Raw genomic sequence first — 23949 nt, 5'->3', positions numbered from 1 at the left:
GTTGGTCAAAGGTTAGGTCATTGTCCACATAAGTTCCCAAATCCTGAACAACTGTGTCACCTCTTAGGAGCTTGTTGTTAATGTGGTAGTTCTGGGGGTAGATGATGTCCCAAAGGATACAATAATGCATTTTTGACATTTACTTTCAGTGGTGCTGCGGTGGCGTTGTCGCCTCACAGTAAGACATTGTCCTGTTCGATAATCTGCTAGATGGTCTTCTGTGTGGAGACATGCATGAATGGGCGTACCTTCGTTGAAGGTTGTGTGTCAGGGCCAGCAACTCAGCATGTAAAAATCTACTGCCAATTAGCGGACCGGAGTTCCGCTGTGGCGACCCCTAACTGGGAAAAGCCGAAAGACAACAACTTTTAGTCCATGATTTTAACACCAGTTATTTGAGACAAACCTTCCTGCAGGATGGCTAACTTATATGGGATTTAACGACTGCTCCTAGCTTGCAGTCTTCTGCAAATTTAGTCATCCAGAGCCCTTTTGTGTTGGCTTTTACCTCAAAAAAGTAGATATCAAAACAGTAGAAGTCCCAGCACAAAACCCCAGGGGCCTCCATTGATGGCTGGTCTCTTTGTGGGGGTAACATCCCCTATTTTAATTATCTGTATCCTATCCAGAATGTGACACTGGGGTTTATTCCCATTTTATTTAGCTTTACTACTATGCCTGAGTGGGAAATTATGTAAAACGTTTTGGCCAGATCAAGCTATGCAGTGTGTACCATTTTGCCTTTTTGATCTTTTCAAAAACATCCACCAGGTTGAAGAAGTATGACTTGCCCTTAATGAAGCCAAAGTGTGATGAGTCCAGTACTCGGAGGTTCCCTATGTCCATAATGATTAATTGCCTAACAAGTCTTTCTATGATTTGGCATATGAGGTTGGTCAGACTTATGGGTCTGTAATTGCCTGGGTCCTTATGCAGAGGAGTGATTGTAACTGCTCCCCATTCTCTTGGTACAAAACCTGTACAGTGGCTGACATTGATCAGTGTTGTTAATGGCGTGGCTTTATCATAATTATTTAAAATGCATCCAGGGATGTGGTTAGGCCCTACTGATGCAGTATTTTTAGTTTTTCATTTAGGATTTTGGTGACTTAGTCTTGTGTGATAGCTTGAGGCAAGTCAATCTTAGACACATCTTGAGGGATAGTTGGAAGGGAGACAGGGTAAAGTTACTGCTAAGTTTATCAGCCAGTAGGTTCAGTATATCTTCAGCTTCAGTGTACATAACCTCATTCACAATTAGTTCAGTATATGGTTGCATTGTGCTTTTGAGATTGTGAACATAAACTGCCTTGTGATTGTCTTTGGCTTCATTAACTATTTTAGCCTCAAACTTGTTTTTACTGGATTTTATGAAACTCATGCATTGTTTATTTCAGGGACAAGAGATCGAACATTATGGGAATAACTCTTCTTGCTTTTGGTCAAAATAATTTTTCTTTTATTAAAACGCATGTTGATATTATGGTTCCACCATGTGGGTTTGTTTCTGGGGTTTGCCCTGCACTTGTTCCTAGGGGGTACAGCTGCATCTATGCAGCTGTTTACATGCTGGTGTAATGTGGTGGTGGTGTACATTTCTGTATATTCGGTAGAAGTGTATTACTTAAGAGTAGGCAGTTTGTCTTAAAAAAATGGTAAAAGTACCTTGGGAGAAAAGGATCTCTGGTTTAACTTTTATTTTGAATGAGACTGCTTTATGGTCAGGCCTAACAAGTGATGAAACTACACAAGGGATGGTGCAAGATGTTCCAATAATAGTAAGAACAATATCTAAGATGGGCACTCTGACTAATTATTCCAGGGCATTTCTATTAACAGTGTGGTGTAGATTCCTAGCTCTATAGTTGGATAGTTTAGATAACCTTGGAAAATGGCATTTGTTTTAATACTTATATATATATATATATATATATATACACATATATATACACACACACACACACACACACACACACACACACACGCACACACACGCACGCACATATTTCTTTTGTCATAGAGGGAGTTCTATGGCTAGTAAATATATGATGTATGACCTTTCTCATGGTTATTTGGACATGAAGGCACTGTAGAGCATCTTGCTTACCAGCCTTAATCCGAATTTATTCTGGATTCAGATTGATACACCTCCACCTTTTTCACCTGCTGCACAACAGTTGGTCTAAATGTGTGGAAGACACCATAGGCCTGCACAGCCAGAGTGCTCTCAACTATTTTAAACCACATTTCAGTCATTGCGCAAATGTCAATGTCTTCCATGGTGAGAAGGACTTATAAGGAGTGGAATTTCTTGCTCAGGCTCAGCAACGTCTTCATAATTTCCTTTGCTTGTTTTATTATGTTGGTAGATTTATTAGACTTGCATTGCCTAAAAAAGGCACTGTGAGGATAACCAATATCTTTGCCATTAATTAAAACCCTAAAGGGGATAGATGCAGGACAAGCTATCATGGTCTGTTGATCATATCCTCCCAAGCTGTCAAATATTGGACCCTTCGAATGACCCCCAAAACTAAGCCAATTATTTAAGTCAATTATTTTGTCCTCATATTGTGGCATCATCCTTGGAGAAGGTTGAGAATACTGCTCAGTGTTATGGTCATACCTGCTTTGAATGCCTAGTCTACCATTATTCCACCATTTCTTATTTAAACATGTAGAAATGATACTTCATTCAAACAGATATTGATGGTAAATAAGTGCAACTCTATTACTAAATAGACCTGAGAGAAAATCATTTATTATATCACTGCCATTACTAAGTATTTAATAACATGGGGCATACAAAATTTGTGATTCTAAATATACTGTAATTCAAATTACTTCCCTCACTAAATTCACATATGCGACTGCTAAATTTGCAGACATGCCAACAAAAAGGTGGACCTGCTCTGGTGCTTTTAATTTACTTGTACCTACTACATTCAATACAAATATACATACATATATATTATAAAGGCAAAAACTAACAATTTTAGTTATGTAATTTCAGATGCATCTCCCCTGAAATAAAGAGCCTCTGTGCACTATGAACACATTTTGTATTTGCAAATAAACTGTTACCATCTATGGATACTCAGTACATGCCATTTTTCTAAACATATCCCTTCATTTTAATGAAGTCACCTGAATTTTGAACATCTAAAATAAGCTTGTCAGCATACTTCTACAGATACTTTGTAAATAGCTACCATAGATCCCCATAGGTTAATTTCTATGATCTTTGTGTACCACTGAGGACAGTAGAATGTTGCTAACCTTGCCATATGTACATTCAACTGATTGTCAATATCCATTCTGTAAAACATACTTTAATCCAATCCCCTTATTAAGATTCTTATACTTTTTCATGTGTATTACTGTCTTTCAGATATTCCTCACTTAGTTAACCAAACTGATTCAAGTTTAAAATAACAATATCATTGCCTTTATCTGATGGTTTAATAACATCTGAATATTGTTACTCATTTTTATAGCCACCCTTTGGTCTTTTGTTAAATTATATGAAATCATCTGACACATGAAGAACAGTTTGTAACTATTATGAGCAGAAAAATTACCCATGTTGGAGAATTATTTCACTTTGTATACAAACAGAGGAAAGAAATGACTATGCACTTTATTATAATATATGTCACAATGGAAATAAGCAATTATCATGGCATCGTCCTTTGAATGAATTGCATAAATGAGCCAGCACTAGTAGAACACCATTTATTGTTCCATAAAGTGTGAAAACAGAATCATACCGGTTTTGGCACTTGGCATTCTTCAGTGATAACAAATCATTCTGTTCATTGACTATATATAAAGAGTCAAAAAGCCAATAATTAGCATACAAATTGATGAGAGTCCATTTAAAGTAACATAATACAAATTCAGATAAACCTAATATATATCCCAAGTTTTAAACATTTTCAATATCATTTTAACAGTTATTTAGACAAACCAATCCACAAATATATATAACAAGAAATGTATATAGCAATAAACTATTGCTATACACTTTGCACAAAATGCATTATAAATGTTCATTTAGACCTGGATAGAACAATCTACCTAATCTGATGATCCATGCTTTTTCTTTTTGGTTTAATAAGTCATGACAACCATGTTTATCACTAAATTCCACCTTAACAACATAAATAATCTGAAAATAAAATTTAGCATTGGTATGAGTCAACATATGTTTATATAAAGCACTAGTACAGGATTTATTTCTGACATTACTCAAATGTTCTGATATTCTAATTCTAAAAGGCCTAGATGTTTGGCCTATATAAAAAGCCAAACAAGAACAAGTCACCAAATAAATGACCCAACTGGTTCCACAAGTACCAAAACATCTAATGTCAAAACTTTTGGTAACATTTTTACTGGAAAATTCTTTGGATTTTTGAACATGAACACAGAGGGAACAATGACCACAAGGGAAACAATCCCTCAGTTCAACTCCTGACAGTGTACGTTGTATCAATCCCACTTTGGAATTTGTACCTCTCTTATATCAATTAAAATGGGAACCCAATGTACGGCCTCTCCTATATGAAAAAAGACATTCTTGAGGCAGAATATCTGCCAGTCTTGAATTGGTCATTAAATATTCTAATTGTTATTAATCACATTTTTAATGACATTAATATTTCTATCAAATGTGGTGATAAATCTGATAGGAGTCTCCTTGGGAATATTTTTGTCCTTATATTTCAATAAGTGATCACGATCAAACTGTTGCACCCACCTGGAAGCTGATACTACATCCCCATATTTATATCCCCTGGCTAGGAATCTCTTCCTAAGGTCCTGCTGAAATGGTTCATAGGTATCCTGATTTGAACATATTCTTTTAACTCTTAAAAATTGAGACTTAGGGATATTTTTAAAAATATGTTGGGGATGTAAGCTACTGGCATCCAGCAACATATTATATTGTGGTTATTTTCTATGAATTTTCGAATCCAAAGTGTGGTCATTGTTTCTACTTACACATACATCCAAATATTGAATTTGTTGATATTGTACATCTTCCTTTGAATAACATTTTTACAAAAATTATTTCAGATATATGAAAAATGTAATTTACATTCATAAGTTCATTCTGCATATTTAAAATTTAAAACAGAATTACTTTTATTACTAAAATAATATACCAGTTTTCTTCATATTTAAAACACTTAAGTTTTCATTTCATACAAATGTGGAATTGGTGTTTGCAGAAATTTCATAGTCACTTCATTACACAGTCATTTCACTGTAAATTCATACCTTGAAAGTTTAAGTACAGTCATATTATTTTAAACATCATTACTTGGAATTGTAATGCATTTAAATTTATTGCCCCAAACAAGACTTCAGCATCTCTTATGCCTTTTCTTCTGTTATTGTTACTAGTTTGTTTGGTTGTCATTGGAGTTATTCTACCATTTCTTCTTCCTTCCTTCGTTCCTGTATTGTGGCTAAAAGTATCCACTTTAATGATAATTATTGCGCCTCTGAAACCTTTGGCTCTTATGACATTTATTTCTAGCATTCTCAAAACTATCTGAATCACAGTTTCTCTCTTCTCAGCCACTTGTTTCATTCATCATGCTGTTTCTATGTTCTTCCACCTTGTAGTTATCAGAGCCTTGCCATCCAAGTCCAACACCATTACCACCCTCCCAGTGAAAGAATCTTCTCTTTTCCATAAAAATACTTGTTGTTACACTCCCATTTCCTCTTTCTTCTTATTAAGTCTATTTCAGATTGTTTCAGTTTCTCACTCACTGTTTTCATTATATTTTCTAGTTGTTGTGATTTTGTTTTGGCAACTAACTCATCACGTGTCTGTCTGATTTTGTTTATTTTATTTATTTATTTATTTTATTTATTTAAATTTGTTGACCGGGAGTGCCCGACTGGACGTAGGTTCATTTTCAGCGGAGGCCCGGGGAGAAAAGCTCCACAGTTAAAATAAACAGACAGTAGTTACATTGGATTACATAGTGATTAACAATTTAACATAGCAATTACTTACAACATATTTACAGATGAAGAACATAGTACATCAGTAGACGACTAGAATCTTTATCTGTGAAGTAAAGTTTGATTTTGTTCATTATTTGCTAACATTTCAACAATCTAGTGCACAAAAATAAATTGTATTTTTCCAGTGCAGTGCTGCTTAGAGAGTCTTATTCTCATCTAGAGTAAATAAAAGCATTGTCGATCTTTTAAATGCACTTAAACCTCTGGCTGTAATATTCAGTTGTAGAACATTCTTTAATAACAAAATGTTGAAATGCACAACAGTCTCTTAGATCATTAACTTTTCCAATATTTCTCTTAATTCTTTATTATAATGGTAATCTACAAATATCACTCAGTATTCCTTAAATTACTCTCACTCTGTATACAGTTTATGAGGTAGTGGTAGGTTATAATAGGGGCAATTTGGGCAGCCGCCTGGTGACCACAGCTCTAGGTGGGTCCATAACCAGCCAACAATATTTCCTCTGTTTCCTCACAATGGCTACCTCTTGCACATATACAGCACAGGCTGGTGATATCACTTTATATTTATTTCTAAAGAAAGAAATGTTTATTTACTTAAAACTAAATAAATGGCACCTGGTATTCTCCTGCAGATGTTTGCAACTTTCTGTTGATTAGCTTCTTCACTGGGAAGGGAAAGAGTAGATAACACAGGAATATTGAATAGTGCAGTGAAGAGCCAAAGATTGCTATAGAAGATTGTGGGAATGTGATATAAGCACTGTTTTTGTAGTCCTGGCAGACAAATGTATGTAACATTGATAATTGCAGTTCAAGCGGACTACAGGATGGCTATGGATAAAAAGAACTTTTTGTTTGCTCAGTTTAAAAGTTGCTATCACTTGAGGGCTACTGTTGGGGATGTGAAATGAAAATCAAACTGTCCCTTATTTTGTAGACTGTCCCTGACTTTTTTCCATGTTTTAGTCTGTGCCTCTTAAAATTTTGAAGTTTCTGTCAAAATCATTAAGAATTGCAACTTCTTTGGTGGTACAGAAGGATAAAGCATTGACTATGGTTTAGCTGACCTGTGTTTGATTAGCATCGAGTGAGTAATGGAGTGGCAGGGAGGAATGAGTGTTACCATCCCTGGGAGGGACGGCAGTCTTGTGAGCATCTCCTGCAATGATCCCTTGGTGGAGGCTTGGATTATCATTGTTGGGAGGCGTGGTCTAAATGGGAAACGGATGGAGACATGTCTGAGCTGCCATGGAGGAGGGCAATACTTTGCATGTCTCCATTGCATGTTGGCCCCTCAGATGTAGTCACAGGGTCTGCAAAGAGGGAGGGAGAAACACAGTAGGTAAAAAAAGTGCAAACTCACCTAGCTTGAAGAATTACAACAGTAACTCTCCAGGCTACCCTTAAGATCTTCACTGGCTTCTGCTCAAACTCTGGTATTAGACCGAGGATTGATTGGAGTGCTGGTTGACCCTGCAAAGGACATAGGGTACTGGCACAGCTGTCAGAGTTACATAATAGGAGAAAAGAAAAGAAAAAAAATCATCAAGGATTACAGCCATTAAATGGCAAGGGTTTAATGGGGGGGGGGGGTTATGGTTGAAATCAACTTATTCTTCTGTTAAATCTAAACTATAGCAACTTGCTGTTTGCTCAATTTTAGGTCTGATTGCATTGCTGCTTTGCTACTTTCTGGGCATAAGAGTTGAAACTGCCCCTGATTTTGCAGACTGTCCCTGACCTTTTTCATATTTTGGATTGTGCCTTACAGAGATGATGTTTTTCTGGTATAACATTGAAAATAACAGCTACTAAGTGGTGGTGGGAGACTGCCTGCAAATGAAAGCAATACATCTTCTTTTTGTTTGATCCTTTTAAGGTCTGGAAGAGAGCAACTTGTTTGCCCAGTTTAAAGTATGACTGCATTACTTTCTGGCTACTGTTTGTGTGTGAAAGAATGTTGAAACAAAATTGTCCCTGATGTTGCCTTGCATATTGACATGTGCCTCAAAAAATGTTGGTGTTATGGCAAATCTTGAAGACTGTCACCCATAAGGAAGAGGGGCTGGCTGCGGATGAAAGCAACTTACTCTCTTGTTGTTTGATCATTTTAAAGTCTGACTTCACAGGACTAGTGTGCATTTGTACAAAACATATTGAAATGTATATTCTCTGGTTAACTGTGTGAATGAAAGTTGAAACTGTACCTGATTTCACAGAATGTTCCCGATTTTCCTTTATATTTTAGGTCTCTGCCTCTTAAAAGGTGTAGTTTTATGGCAAATTATTGAATACATTCAGTGAATTGGTTGCTGATAAAAGCAATTCCCCCACTTATTATGCTTATTTTCAGTCTGGCTTTATAGGACTAGCATCTATTGATATCATCTAAATTGCAGTACATATTCTCCTGTGAGTTCTTATGTGAAACCACGTTGAATGCTCCCAGTTTCATGTTTTGTCCTAGATTCATAAAATCTGTAGTTTTCTGGCAAATCATTGCGTATTTTAGTTTCTAAATGATGACAGACACATATTTGGTCATATTTCCTATCTTTCAGAATGCATGACAATATACAAACAATTTTTTTAACAATGTCCTAAGTATATAAAAGCAATATTTAACATATGTGCTTGATCTGGGTCTTTTTCACTTATTAATTTATATGTTTGTCCATGATTATTGCACCAGGATGTGGTGTATATGACAAAGTGTCTATAACTGCACCAGGTAGGAGTGGAGGTTGTTTGTGGATAAAGTAACTTACCCTCTGGTTGTTTGCTCTGTTAACTATCTGACTTTGTAGGATTAATGTGCACATTTATGTGAAATAAGTTGCAATATCCTTGGCTACTGTTTATGTGAAACAAAGTTGACATTATATAGACTTTAGCTGTCCCTAATTTCACAGAATGCACAATATTTTACATGTATTTTTCATATGTTCCTCATAAAATTTGTAGTTTCTGGCTAATCCATGGAGATTATGGTGACTTAAAATGACAAAGATTTGAGTTTGAGTTTATTCACTTCAGAAAATGCACATATATATATATATATATATATATATATATATATATATATATATATCTGCTGGAGTGCGGAGAAGTGCCTTGTGTGTGGAGTCTGCATGTCCTCCCCGTGGTTGGGTGGGGGTTTGAAAGACATGTGTAAATGGGCGTGCCTTCATTTATGGTTGAACGTTGAGTTGGCACCTCGGCATTCATGAAAATCTACTGCCAATCATTAGCAGACCGGAGTTCCACTGTGGCGACCCCTAACCGGGAAAAGCCGAAAGACAACATTGTCTATATAAGCTGCATTGCAAGTAGGGACGTGAAATCAGTCTCTGATTATTTTCCTTAGCCTTGACTCCTGTGCAAAGAACTTGAGCACTACCTTTTTCACAATCAGATGAAGTGTTTGTGCAAAGAACTTGAGGAGTACTACCTTTTTTAGATGAAGTGTACTCAGTAAAGTTGCTATAACTGGTGGGTGGTGGTTGAGGCTGCCTATGAAGTGACTTACTTTCTTGTTGGTTTAGTTTAAAAAAAGTAGGCTTTGCAGCATTAGTGTACATCTGTGTAAAATAAGTTCTAATTTACCACCATCAAACAGCTTTGGTGTACACAGTCAAGAATGAGGCTATAATCACTGGATACAGCGGCTGCTGTGGATGACAACAGCTGACTCAGGTTGTCAGGATCAGATTAGACATTTAACTGTTTTTGCAAGACTAGTGTGCAGTAAGTTAGACTACATTACCGTGACCATTTCTTTTATCACAATTTGACATTTGATGTGTATACGGTCAACTGGTTGAAAATGATGGGTAGAGACATTAATGAAGTAAAATGGCAGGAGATCATATGGTTTTAAATCAGGAAGTTGAATCTAAAAGAATTGTAAGAAGTCAAAAAGTCAGTGTGTGTATGTGTCTGTGTGTGTGTGTATGTGTCTCTGAGTGAGTGTGTGTTTGTGTGTGTGTGTGTGTGCCTCTGTGCATGTGTGTGCGTGTGTGTGTCTGTCTATGTGCGTGTCTGTGTGTCGGGGGGGGGGGGGCATGGTTTGAAAACTATCCTGGGCCGAAGGCATACTTAATCCACCAGTTATATGATGTCCTCTCTTATTCTTTTATTTCTATGGCTTTTTTTTCCTTTGGATTATTACAAATGATGAATATCATGACCTTAAGGATATTTTTACATGATAATGTAGAGACTGAGAAATGGGCTAGGTTTGTGAATTTTGTTAAATTATACAGTTGAGACATGATTGCTGTTTATAATAGATTGTAAATAACTCTGCTTGATACAGCTCAGTCTCATAGGAAGCTCAGAAGTTAAGATAAACCACACAGGAGAAAGTGGGGAAGGGAGGCTTTGATAACCCTAACCCCCCCCCTCCTAAAATGGACCCAACCCATTATGTCACTAAAAACCTTCCCCTAACAGTATCACTACACAGGATAAAAGGACACAGAATATACACACAACACCAAAATCTATCCCTTTACCCAACACTTACTGTAACTCTAACCCACGCCCATTTGCACATTCATTTTCCTATATACACCCACTTACCAACATGATGTAAAACTTTAATACAATATTATTAGTCTCACAAATGTGCATTCAATCATTTGTGCATTCTAGGTTTTCAAACTTACAGAAAAAGTTCTATATTTTGAAATGTAACTATGTGTGTGTGTGTGTGTGTGTGTGTGTGTGCGCGTGTGTGTGTGTGCACATGTATGCATGCATGTTGGACAGAAAGGTAGAAATAGGTTTAGCTTCTTGAATGCAATGCACATAGTATGTTTTTCATCTCATCTGAACTCTATCAATCCTTTCAATGATAAGGACTCCAAACATTAGGTAATACTCTAGATAAAATTTGACTAACCTGATAAAGGAAATATTAACTGCCAGTTCTTTTCTTCAGTTAATGGCTGGTTCTTTACATCAGTATACCACCAAAATTACTTAATGCTCTGTCACTTTGTCTGCTTAAGTTTAAGTCACCTAATGTAACTATCCCCAAGTCCGCAGAATGTATACTGTCTCAAGTGTCTGCTAACTACCACATTGATAGCTCACTGAAAACAAAAAAAAAAAAAACAGGTTGACTGCAAACTATTAAAATGCTGGTCATGACCTATTTAAAGATGGAGTACCTGAAAGAAAATACTTCAGTGCTTGAGAAATGTCATGGATATCCATACTGAGAAAAGGAAGGTAGTGCTGTTTATGCAGAGGGGGTCTGCCTACAGGTTACATGGATTCCCAGGAAATGCGAGACATAAATCACTGGTTCATGATCGAACTGTCTTTGCGCTAATTTACTCTTCATTCTCTTCTGTTGCTTTCATTTGTACATATTCTTTACAACGTCATCAGTATTCTGGAAATTGAAATTTTTATTTTATTGTTTATGCACTGCATGCCATTTTATCCTGTATTCTGACTGTATCCACTCTCTGCAAATATGTTTTTTTAATCTTTTTTTTTCCATCTGAGCCTCTAGCAAAATTAAGTCTGCCAAGATGGGCTTTTCTCACTATAAAACAGTAATAAATATATGAATCATTCAGGCTGAAAAACATGTTAAACACACTAAAGGTGAAATTAAAAGTGATAATGTAGGCTTGAAACAGTTTTATGGATAATTAAAAGTGGATGCATGTTCAAACCTGTTATGTGAATGTTACAAGTTTCAAGCAATGTGTTGCTGATATTTTATTTTAACTTTGCAGTAAAAAAAAACAACTGATAGAAAATTTATAAGTCATACAAGTGCTGACATTCCCTATTCAGTGTAGATTCTAGAAACGTAAAGGAAATACAATGCAGTCCCAGTAAACTCAATAATCCGGAGCTTTTCAAGTTCCATTCCTAGCGATGGAAAATCGGTCTTTAATGGAATAGGAACCTTATGCTGTAGCACCACTCATGCCTGCACCTAATGGGGGGGGGGGGGCAATTATCCTGAAAGGAAAACAATAATAGACCCTGCAGTTTTAAAATGAAGTAGGGAGTTTCATAATTTCATGAAAAGGTAATACTTCAGGAAAAGGGCAAACTATGCTGTAACTAGATTACTTCCAAAAATAAAGAAGAAAAAAATGTGGGGCCAAGAGATATACATGTGACATGGTTTAGGAAGATGAAGCAGGCAAAGGGGAAACAAACTATAGAGAAACAATTAAGGGTTGTTTTAATAAGATTAGTCACAAATCCTTTGGACTGACTGTTTGGATATATATATATATATATATATATATATATATATATATATATATATATGGGTCTATGTTGTTTTACCGATATAACACTAACAAATGCCACATAGCAAACTCCAGTTTAATGAATGCACACTAAACCGAAAACGGACTATTGTGGACTTCATGTCCAGCAAACACAAAAACATAAAAAGAAACACTACAAACACATATTTACAGGGGGCAAGCCTCCCTGCAACCCCTTACCCCCTACTACTTATCTATAGTAACTCCGAAATTTCTTTAACGTCACTGTACCGCGATCTATAACAACATCTCCTCTCAGCATTTTAAGTACCTCTCCCATTACAAAGCTTAACAAAAATAAAAAAAAAAAAAAAAAAAAAAAAAAACACCACACCTGTACTACCATGCAATGCCGACTATTCTTCCTGTAAATGTAGTCCATGATAGTCCATTTACGGTTAAGTGCACGTTCGTTAAATTATATATGTGTGTGTATATAGTTTTCTGTCTATATTATTAACATTTCTGACTACTGCATTTTATCCAGGATCTTGAAAAAATATTTTTTAAGTATGAATAAATTAATAAAATATAAATTGTATTTCCTTTCATAAAAGATTACAAGAGGTTCTGCTTGATATCTACTTTTATTTTTTCTGCTTTTTTAGGTATATGGTACAACATACTCAGTGCTGTGGGAAAGCTGGCCGTCATCATTAATGTAAGTTTGAAAGCAATTTAGAACATTGTTATATGTTTTATTTGTGTATCTGAAATGTTAGTTATTAAAACTTTATTTCTTATATTTCTTGCTGAACATGCGTACAGTATCCCTGATAAATATTTGTATTAATAATAAAAGCATTAGAGAAACTGCATCTGATATGTCTGCCATGAACTCTTGCAATTATTATAGTAGGGTGCATTTTCAAAACTTTATGATGCTATCAATAACTACATGCGTATTATTTTAAAAGATTTAAACAAATGCTTCATTACGGATTTCTGTAAGCATAGTGACTGGCTAGCAAATTTCAAATGTATTTTGTAATTGTTTGCATATCAAAAATACCCTCCTTTTAAATATTATCAGGTATGTGGAGTTATTTCTCTCAAGGCCTGGCCACGTTACATTTAGTATTGACAAGCTCTGGTTTTAGTACACAGTGAAATTCTTGCCACAGTGTGAAAACAGGCAACTAATGCACTGCCAAGCTGCAAAGATACACTTTTTAGTTCTCTTAAATGCCTAATCCTTATACTTTTCCAACTCAAAAAATGAAGTCTACAAAATTTAATTATATAGCAATCTAGAGATCAATTATATAGCAATCTAGAGATCAATTATATAGCAATCTAGAGACGGGGTCAGTGCATACTTACATAGTAAAAAGCACTCTGCACGTAGGACAATGCAATGCTGAACCAAATTCTAAAGTAAATATGAATTAGCCATCATGTGGGTGAAAAAGGCACAAAAAACAAAAAAAGTTTGGATTAAGCCAAAAGGCTAAACCCTTTAATTGTCCATACCGGTTTTGGCTGCAAAGCCTTCATCAGTGGAAAAACATTGTAAAACAAAACACAGAATCCTACCTAAATTGACCCCCCCCCACCACCACCAATAGAAGGTAGGATTCTGTGTTTTGTTTTACAATGTTTTTCCACTGATGAAGGCTTTGAAGCAGAAACCGGTATGGACAATAAAAGGGTTTAGCCTTTTGGCTTAATCCAAACTTTTTTTGTGCCTTTTTCACCAACATGCTGGCTATTCGTGTTTACTTCAGTGCATACTTAACCAGGGAAAATAACTGAGCAGACTTGTTTTACTTAGGAACCACCAAAACAACAGACGGTGTTTAAAAGATTAAGTATGTAAACTCTCTTTGACTTGCAAATGCTAACTGGAGGCAAGCATATGAAAGAAACAAGTCTATTTTAAAACTGCATGCAGACAGCATAATTTCAGCTGCTTTTTTTACCAGTACAATGTAGTTGATAAGGGTAGGTAGCCAAAATTAAGTAAGAAAAGAGATTTATTTCCTTTTGAAATAAATAATTCTATGGAAAGTGGAATGTCAGTCTTAGCAAGTACCATGCATTTTGATAACTAATGTCAGGAAGACATTACTGAATCCTTAATGTTGATCAGGATCCATTTAAATAATATAGTAAAATTGCACTGAGCCAGGTATCCAAACCACAGCAACCCATTGTTATAGTTTGCAGGAGAGACTAAAAGTGATGGCCATGTAATGACATTTCTTATCAAAAACACCCATTCGTGGTACTTTTCATAATGCAGACTTACACATTTATGAATGTTTCTTTTTTTGTTTCAATTGAAAATAAAACTGGGGAATCTAAATGCATCATTTATTTGTGCATGTAATTATTTGTTTGGTCTTAATCAGACCTTATTTAGCCATGAGCCAAGCTTAAAGTAAAACAATGTAATTTGCTCAAAATAATAATCATGAGAAAGTGGATCATTAGTTACACAATGTTAGCAGGTGTAATTAACAGAAGGACAGTAGTAGTTTCAAGCAATTAACAATGAGAACAGGGGTTACAAGCATAAAAGTGGATCATTATTTTTGAGGGTTAAGGGATGGTCATGCTCCACTACTTCATGCTGTCCCACAATGCCGCTGGCTCTACCATTTTCTCCAGTAAAAATTACATCCTGTAATTTTACCAGGGCCAGTACTGAATTTAAGGGCACACTGGGTGTGGCTGTGTTCTTTAACTCATAAGCACCTATGTGGTGTGGATAATCACACCTCTATGAAGCGTACACAGATATTGCATTCTAGAGGATATTCTGAAAAATCAACTTAAAAAGCTTATAAATAAAAAAATATAAATCTTTTCTGAATAAAAACTATTAAAACTATGCAAATGGCAATACTATCAGTAAAAAGTGTCCTTTACAGTAGTAACACTCAATGCAATTATAGTCTTTTCATAAATACTGTAATATATTGTAATGCACACAAACCTAGAGTTTTATTTTTTTATTAAACTTTCACAAATGCTGTTATACCTTGTAAACTATACAACCTTGACAACTATTGTTAGAACACTTGTGTTAACCAGACATGAGCTTTGACATGACAGTAAGATATTCCTCTCTTAATGCATGTTTTACTGAGATATTTACAGAAATATGAAAATGTATGCTTGAATGTATAATTAGCAACATAAATAACACTGAATAGCTTTCAGGATGTGCAATATACAGTGCAGATATCAACAACAGTTTTCTTCAGCAATATCTAAGGTTTCATCTGATGCTATGCAATAGTTTGTAAGTCACTGTTTTCAGTCCATATGGAAATATTGTTTATTGTCATACTTACTAACAAAAAAACTTGCAAGTAACTCCAGTATATTGTGATATATATGGGCATTGACAATGAATTTTCCTGTCTTCCACCATGGCATTTCATAATATACCCCTCAATATTCAATAGCATATAGGTCCTTCAGTTATGAAAATATGAACATAAATACAAACATATGAATAAATAAGTGGCAAAATGTGATTCATTTCTCTTCTGTGGGACATTCTGCATCAACAATTTTACTATAATTTTGTTAATTATTCCTTCCCCTTTTTAATACTGCCTATTATTAACTGGTAATTCCCTTAGTTAAACAGGCCAGACTCAAAAAATGTCTGTGCTCCATAAAGAGCAATGAATATTAACTGGGAGTATACAAAAATGCACCGTAACCTTGAAAGAATTAAGACTAGTTTCCTTCCTCCTTCCCCAGCTGCATGGTTACATCATAGGAGGAATGCAATGGGTTTGTGCAACATCTAACATCACCTCCACAGAAGCTTAGCCACCTTAACATTGTAATACCCCAAGGCTACTCCCTGCCTGTACAATCTCCAGCCTTCACCAGAGGCATCATGGGGATGCTCACACAACCTGGACTGACACACCTCCATCTCTCCTGAGACACTATTCAAACCTGGATGTCCTTGGTCATAGTTAGAGCTTCATCCCCCTCCTCTATGGGGGGCTGCTAAAGAGTCGATCAATGGTTACAAAACATTAACAACAGCTGTAACTAACAGGGTAGCTACAAGCATGAGAAAGTAAATCATTATTTGGACAATGTTAGCAAGAATTGTTATTAATGAGAACAATGGTTGTTATACACAAGTAGTTTGTCATTGTTTGCAGCATAAATTCACACAGAAGTCAACAGGTCTTGTTTGCTGGATAAGTAACATAGCAACTGAACTATAGTGCAAAATGTGGAATGTGGAATTATACAAAAGGAAGAGAACACCTTTGTTGGCTAGCTAATAAATCATAACTTCATACCAGAAAGATGCCTGCAAAATCTTGGCTGAAATCTGATGCATAATGATAGAATGAAGCTTAAAACTAGGTTCAGCAGTATCGACTTACAGAGGATAAACTGTGTCTGGCAATTTCCTGACAATAGGTACAGGACATTTTAAATATAGATGCATCTATTACTCTGAAACAAAAAAAAAAGTCTATGATTTACAATTATATGGACAAATACAGAAAAGAGACATTTTCAGTTTATTTTACTTTGGAGTAAGCCATCCTGCAAATAATGACATTTAAAATCTTAACATTGTTTAAATCCTGGTATGGAAAGATATATTTTAAAGGAGTACTCATTTCAATAAGGCTGTGAAATCTAAAATGAAGTACTAATAGTGATTATTATTATACTAATAGTGATTATTATTATTATATATTATTTTTCTTTATTTATTTATTTAGCTAGTTAGTAACCAGGGCAGAACACTGATCCACATGGACCATTTTCAGTTTCCCTCAAGGGTACATAAAAAAATAAATCAAAAGACAATACCAAACCAAAAAAACAATTAGCTTTTACATAAACATCAGGTATAATAAAATAAATAACAGCCAAATACTGCAAATGTATGAGTTCACCAGGTGAATCCGTTTATATTACATTGTGAAACTCCAGGATGTGGATTTTGATCTATGTACGATATTTAAAATTTCTGAAAAGAGTGGAGGGTAGGGAAGATTAATAATAGAGGTTTGGAGATTAGTAAAGCAAAATCAGAGAGGATTAAGAACAAACAGGCTTGAAGATTAACAGGGTAAATTTAGGAAGATATTAGAAAGAGGATGTTGTATAAAGGACATATTTAACAGGATAAAACATGTGGGCAAAGAATAAAAAGGAGTGGCGAACTGTGAAAGGAAAATTAAATAAGGATGTGAGAGATTTCATGTGGAGTCTTGGGTCTGCTTTAAAATGTCAACTTACCATGTCATCGACGTTCAAAACAGCGAGGCCATAACATTGGAAATTTACAGTCTTGAGCTCACGGAACATCGTATTTTCTCTCTGGGAAAGTAATCGCTTGGTCACCAATGATAACATTTCAAACAGAAACAAATTATATTCACTGAACAGGGAGGCTTCACCCTGACACCCCTCCAGCTTAAATACAACTCTGAGATCTCACTACAGAGGAGAAAAGGCAAAGTTTACCATAGTGGCCAAGTGGCTACTTTCCTGGAGAGAAAATACAATGTTTCAAGAATTTGTGATTGTAAACTTCTCATGTTTTCATCTCGCTGTTTTGAATGTGGAAGAAATGGCAAAGTCGACATTATGAAGGGGACCCAGAGTCCTTGGGTCGATATTATTTCCTGAAAAGACATCTCCATCGAATCCCTATTCATCAACATGACTACTACATCGAATGCTGCACTCAGTGAACAATCACTGCATTGAAGTTTTTCCCTGGAAAAGTAACTAGGTGGCCCTTTTTCCCCACTGTAATGTGATCGCAGAGTTGGTATATATAAGTAGGAGGGTGTGGGGGGGTGAAGCCCCCCACCTTTGTGAGTTTAAAATTACATAGTTTGTATTACGGTGGCCAAGAAGTTTCTTTTCCTAGGAAAGAAGTTTGATGATTTTAACATTTGCTGAACAGCTATCAAGTAGTGATCAATTAACAGTCATTAGATGGAGAGTTTGTTCAAGCAAATAATACAGACCCAGAGTCTTTCCTATTAATTTGTTATAGTTTGTATACAGGGGATTAAAATAGTTGATTATTTTGAAATAGTAAGGATTGCAATGAGGTGACTGTACTCTTTAGTGTTGTCCTTTTGCCTTGCATTTGCTGAAAAAGGCATTTGTTTTAGTTCATGACAGAGTTACAGGAAAGACTGTATGAAGTTTACTTGTTTAGGAAGAAATTTCCATATACTGGGTGCTCAGTGCATTTCAATTTACTTTGAGGTGTTTGAATATTTGGGTTTGACTGTGAATGATTTAAAATTGTAAGGGAAAATATCTAAACTAATGAGTTTATTCAGGGATGCCATAAGGACAGTTTTCTTCTCTGGATGGGTAGCAACATTGCTTTGGCAAATACGGAAGAGTGTCGCTGTCTTTTTTTGGTGAAGGGTGTTAAGAACCTGCAGCTCTTATTTGAAATTAATTGAAATGGTGTTATATTCTCTTTCTGAAGTAGTGGCAATGAATGTTTGTTAATATTGCAGTTATGGAAGAAGGACTCGTTTTCCTTTGGTTGTTCCAGCAGCAGAAGTTAGGAAGTGAGATCTACTTTTAGCCAAGAAAAAGAGCTTGTTGACTTTGGTTTTGACAACATGAACGTGATGGTGAAGCTTAAGAGAAGGGTTTGTCCATAAGATGGACTGCTTCTAGGGCCTCATTTCTGTTGAAGGTTCAAGGCAATTGTACTGTCTATTGTGTTTTTCTGTTTTTATTGTGGGTACCAAATAGCCTTTTTTATTTTAAATATAATTTATATTGAATTAGCCAGTTGATGAGAAGGATAATGTCTTCTTTTAGTTAGTTTCTTATGAGTGATGGGAATGTGTCAGAGCTATAAATCATTTTATCTACCTGTAGAATGATTGGAGGGAAGATAGATCTACAAGTAGCTTGTATATGAGCATAACAACAACATGTGGGACAGCAGGGAACCTTGAGGGACTCCCTTGCTTAGAGGCACTGTGAGAGATGTGGTTTCAACCCTTTGCATTTTTTAATGTCTGTTCGATAACAGGTCTTTGAGCCATTAGCTCATCTGTGGGAATTTATTTCAGGACTGATATGAGAGTTTTGCATGAAAACAGAGATCAGTTATGTTGAAAGTCTTTGTAAGATCAATAAATATGCAACTTGTAATACGTTCTTTATTTAGGTTTTACAATATATCATCTGTTAGGATATAGAGGACAGTTGTAGTCCAAAGGGACTGCACGTCATGCTGATAATGAAAGAATCCTGCATGCTTGAGGAAGCTGGTTCTAGATCAATTTTTTCAAGTAGTTCATCTAGGGTGGAGTAAGACTGAAATGAGTCTGAAATCATTAACAGTGGTACAGTTAGGGGTTTTGGGGAGAAGTTTTACAGTGGCTACTTTTCATTGATTGGGTATAATGTTTTTGGTGAGACAGATTATGCAGGTATTTCAGTGGGTGTTGGATGTGATATTTACAATGTTTTGTAAGCCATGGGTAGAGACAATCATTTCCAGTATTCTTATTGTTTTTTTAGCAGAGTAGCATATATTTTGATTTAATTGATATATAGTCGAAATTAGGTAATTTATTAAAATGCTACTTGTACAGTAACAGGGTTTTGTCCATTTGAGTTGGTAGTTGGGATAACAAAGAGAGCTTTTTTAGAATGTTATGTTGAGTTAAGAATTCTACAAGTATTATCTTTTAAGGAGTCTTTGTGTTAGGTATTCTATTTATTTTGTTCACCAGATTTCAGAATATCTTCTGGTTGTTTTGGAGATTGGATTGGTAAACATGAAATAAGTTTGCTTTAAGTTGCCTTGCAACTTAATTGGCTAAACCTTTTAGCGCACAAGTTTTTGTGTTTCCAACTGAGGGGGCATTATTCCACTGCTTCTGTGTTTCATTATTTTATTAAAGCTCTTTAGTGAGTCTTCATTTATTTTACTTTTTAAACAGTCTAGAGACTTTTGGAAGTAGTCATCTTGAAGACTGAAACATAGATTTGTGAAGGAGTAGGCTACTCTGGATGAATCTTTCTTGGTTATTAGGTTCCATTTTATCAAAACCAGTTCATTTTGCAGCCTTTTGATATGTTGCTGAGTTGTAGGTCAGGAGGTTACTAACAAGGTTGGAATTTTTTATTAGATGCTTTTATAATAAAGGTGCAGTTGTGATGATATAAAGGAAATGATGCATGGGGGGATTGGGGATAGGAGGGAAACTCTGTGGATCACCCCTACTGAGTTAGCAGTCAGTCTTTGCATATGCAGCACTGTCTACAAGCAACACTGGACTGCTAAGCAATAAAAAGAAAACAGAAATCTAGCCATACTTTGTTGATCTACGTTTGCACCAATGCCATACAAGTAGTATTTCTGCAGCTTTCTGTCTCTACCTCTTCTTTGGTTTTTCCTGCTTTCACTTACCTTACTGCTCCAAGGTTTCCACTTCTCATATTGATTGTTTTTTTTTTTGCACTAGTCTCTGAGGGGGACCAGCCTGCTCTGTTTGCCCTCACTACGATCAGGCTCACTCTGCTCCCCTACCCCTATTACCACCCACCCCTGGATCACCTAGAATTATACAAACACTAACCACTCCCCCTAACTTCTACCAATCAGCAATCATCCTCCGTCTGCCAGTCACACCTCAAGTAACCAATACACTATTTGTAAAACTCCTCCCTCCCCTCATACAACTCAATGCAACTGTCTTTAATCACTCTACTCCCACTGCACTACACCAACAACCCTCTGTCCTTACATCTGCTTTACCACACCATCAAATTAACCTAACATTCTAAAACATAGAATACACACGATGCTCTTTCACCTGCCAACACTCTATACCCTACTGCTATCTGCATACTATCCAACATCCTACACTCACCTACAAATACATGTCCATAGCCCCACATTATATTATACTAAAACCATCCACTCCTCACTCTCCTACCTTGTCATCTCCTCCCAACTCTACAATCAAATACCTATTGCATACTTCCACTTCAAACATGTAGTTGTCAGCAATACCACTAACCACTTCAGCAAACACCTTCACATACTCTCCAAACTATCACACAAACATGCATGTATATTATGACAGATTCTCCATAGTGCTGATATACACCCTAGTCCCAGGCCACATACTACACAATATACCATCATCCCTACCATTCTTCCCCTTCCTCACATTAAAACTTCAAATCTTCTTGTGCTTAACATGAACCTTAGCAGCCTAGTTAACAAAATCACAGACTTTCATGCTGTCATTGCACAATACTCACCTGACATTCCTATAGCAACATAAACTTGGCTGAAACTCCATATAAGAGACCCAGACATACTCCCACAAGGTTATTGTGTACACAGGTTAGACAGGATCAGGAAGAAGGGAGGGGGATTGAAAATTTATACAAAGATAACCTAGCCATAGACAACCTACCCATCGAATACCCTTATGATAACAAACTTGAAGTCCGAGTAACATATATCAGAATCAACCCAAACAAATAGATTGCCATAATTGCCACTTGCATACCTCCCAACAATACTCCCACTGGCACTGAGGAACTCAAAGCCTGGACAGCCTCAACCTACACCCACAAAACATGATCACAGGTGACTTCAATTTACACTAGAATGCTTGCACTGGTGGTAACCCATCCACCTTCATAATTCTACATGTTTTCTCCCAAATTATCCAATTCCCCACTTGAGTAGATAAACATAACAAAAGGGAATCTTAGATTGGTCACTTTTTAACAGTACCACCACCAACTATCTCTCTGCATGCCTTCCAAATAATTTAATTGATTTAAGTTTAAATATGAAAACAATCCCAAAAAGTTCTAGCAAGCAATTAACTCACTCCTCCACCCAGGTAAACCACAGGCCCAGAACCAACAACCAATAACCAAGGCATGAGTATTGTCTCACAAATTAACACCTACTTTATAAACACCATCCTCTCCTTAGTTACAAGGAACAATTCCAGCCCACTGTCCCTTCCACGTAATGTGGAAACTTAACAGCAACTCATTTGACCTCAAACCTGTCCAAAGTAACATCATAAGACTGATGCTGAAAAAACTGAAATCTTCATTCTTAGCAACTGACCAACTCCCCAATGAGTATCTCAAACTTTCAGCTGATGCCATAGCTCTGCCTGTCTCCATTCTGGTAAATTTATTTTTATTTATTTATTTATTCATTTATTTATTTGCATTTGTTGACTGGGAGAGTCCACTGGGTCATGGTGACCCATTTTCAGCGGAGGCCTGGGAGAAAAGCTCCACAAGAATTTACATTAATGATAATTGTAGTAAATAACAGACATCTATAAATATATAAATAGGTCTATAGCAAAACAATATGTCCCAAAATTATGGAAAATTTCCTATATCACCCCTCTACATAAAGAAGGAACATCAACAGAATTAAACAATTACAGACCCACAGCCATCCTTTCCCCTGTGTCAAAATTCTGGAAAAATGTATACATGCTCAATTACTACAATATCTGCTATCTCACAACCTTCTCTCCCTCCCATCATAGTTTCAGAACAAAACAAAGCTCCACCACAGCCCTAATTAATTTCTCTAACACCATTAACCAACTCAGAAATTCAAACCAGCAAGTAGCGTCAATTTTTCCAAACATGCCAAAAGCGTTCAACGCTGTCTCCCATCAGAAGCTCCTTGTTACTCTTGCCTCACTAAACCTATCAAAGGCTTCCCTCTCCTGGTTCATAAGCTATCTTTCAGACAGACAACAAGTATGATGGAAATCCAAACTCTCACCACTTCAGCCAGTCTCAGTCGGAGTCCCCCAAGGATCCATACTAGAGCCCCTTCTTCTCACCATCTTCTCCAATGATCTAGCTTCATCTACAACCCATGCTAAAGTAGTTCAATATGCAGACAATTCAACTTTAATCTGCTCAGCAGATACCTTACCAGACCTCCAAATAGTAGCCCAACTAGCTTTTAATGATACCAACACATATCCAAGTAAATCACAACTAATCCTCAATCCCAAAAAGACACAGTTAATGCTATATACCAGTAGCAAACAATCATCTACCACCCCTCCTTTCACCATTCTCTCTATAAACAATATAGTCATCCAACCAGTTGAACATACAAAACTCCTTGGCATGACTACTGATAAAAACCTCAGATTTGACCAACACATAGCCATCACAATTAAGAAAGTTCACGTTAAACTTGGCTCACTGTACAGAAGAAAGCAATTCCTCAGTGACAATACTAGACTAGCTATATCTAGAACATTCCTCCTCTCTACGCTCCTTTATGCTTTCCCCTTAACAACTTAAAAAAATCAGACTTAACCATATTCAAAACTTGCTACAACAAAATAGCCCGTTTCGCAGCCAACCTTCCCCACCAAACCCACCATTGTATTGCTCTACATAAATTAAATTGTCTTGAGCTAACTAACCTTCTCCATCTCTTCCCACTTAAATTCACACACAATATCATCTGCCATCCTGACAACTGCCCATCCCTCAAGGAACTTGTTGTTCCCTACTCATGCCCACGAAGTCTAAGATCTGCAGAGAGAAACTTGCTCACAGCAAACAAAGCTAACACTCACAGTGAAGCCCTATTCTCAAATCA

The 23949-nt window shown here is 36.2% G+C and overlaps 1 protein-coding gene across 5 annotated transcripts in view; it reads left to right on the top strand.

Moving 5' to 3' along the window:
- ANO1 (anoctamin 1) overlaps window positions 1–23949 on the top strand; it is a 1045885-nt gene that overhangs the window by 968767 nt on the left and 53169 nt on the right. For all 5 annotated transcript variants that reach the window (XM_044082585.1, XM_044082589.1, XM_044082584.1 and 2 more), the window contains one exon: window positions 12932–12984. In XM_044082585.1, the coding sequence (XP_043938520.1) occupies window positions 12932–12984 (53 nt within the window). The remainder of the gene's footprint in view (window positions 1–12931; window positions 12985–23949) is intronic.

Source organism: Protopterus annectens, chromosome 9.part0, assembly GCF_019279795.1.
Source record: "Protopterus annectens isolate FY-2018-M chromosome 9.part0, PAN1.0, whole genome shotgun sequence".
NCBI lineage: Eukaryota > Metazoa > Chordata > Ceratodontiformes > Protopteridae > Protopterus > Protopterus annectens.
The sequence above is the reverse complement of the archived record's forward strand: the minus strand, read 5'-3'. Positions and strand labels throughout refer to the sequence as shown.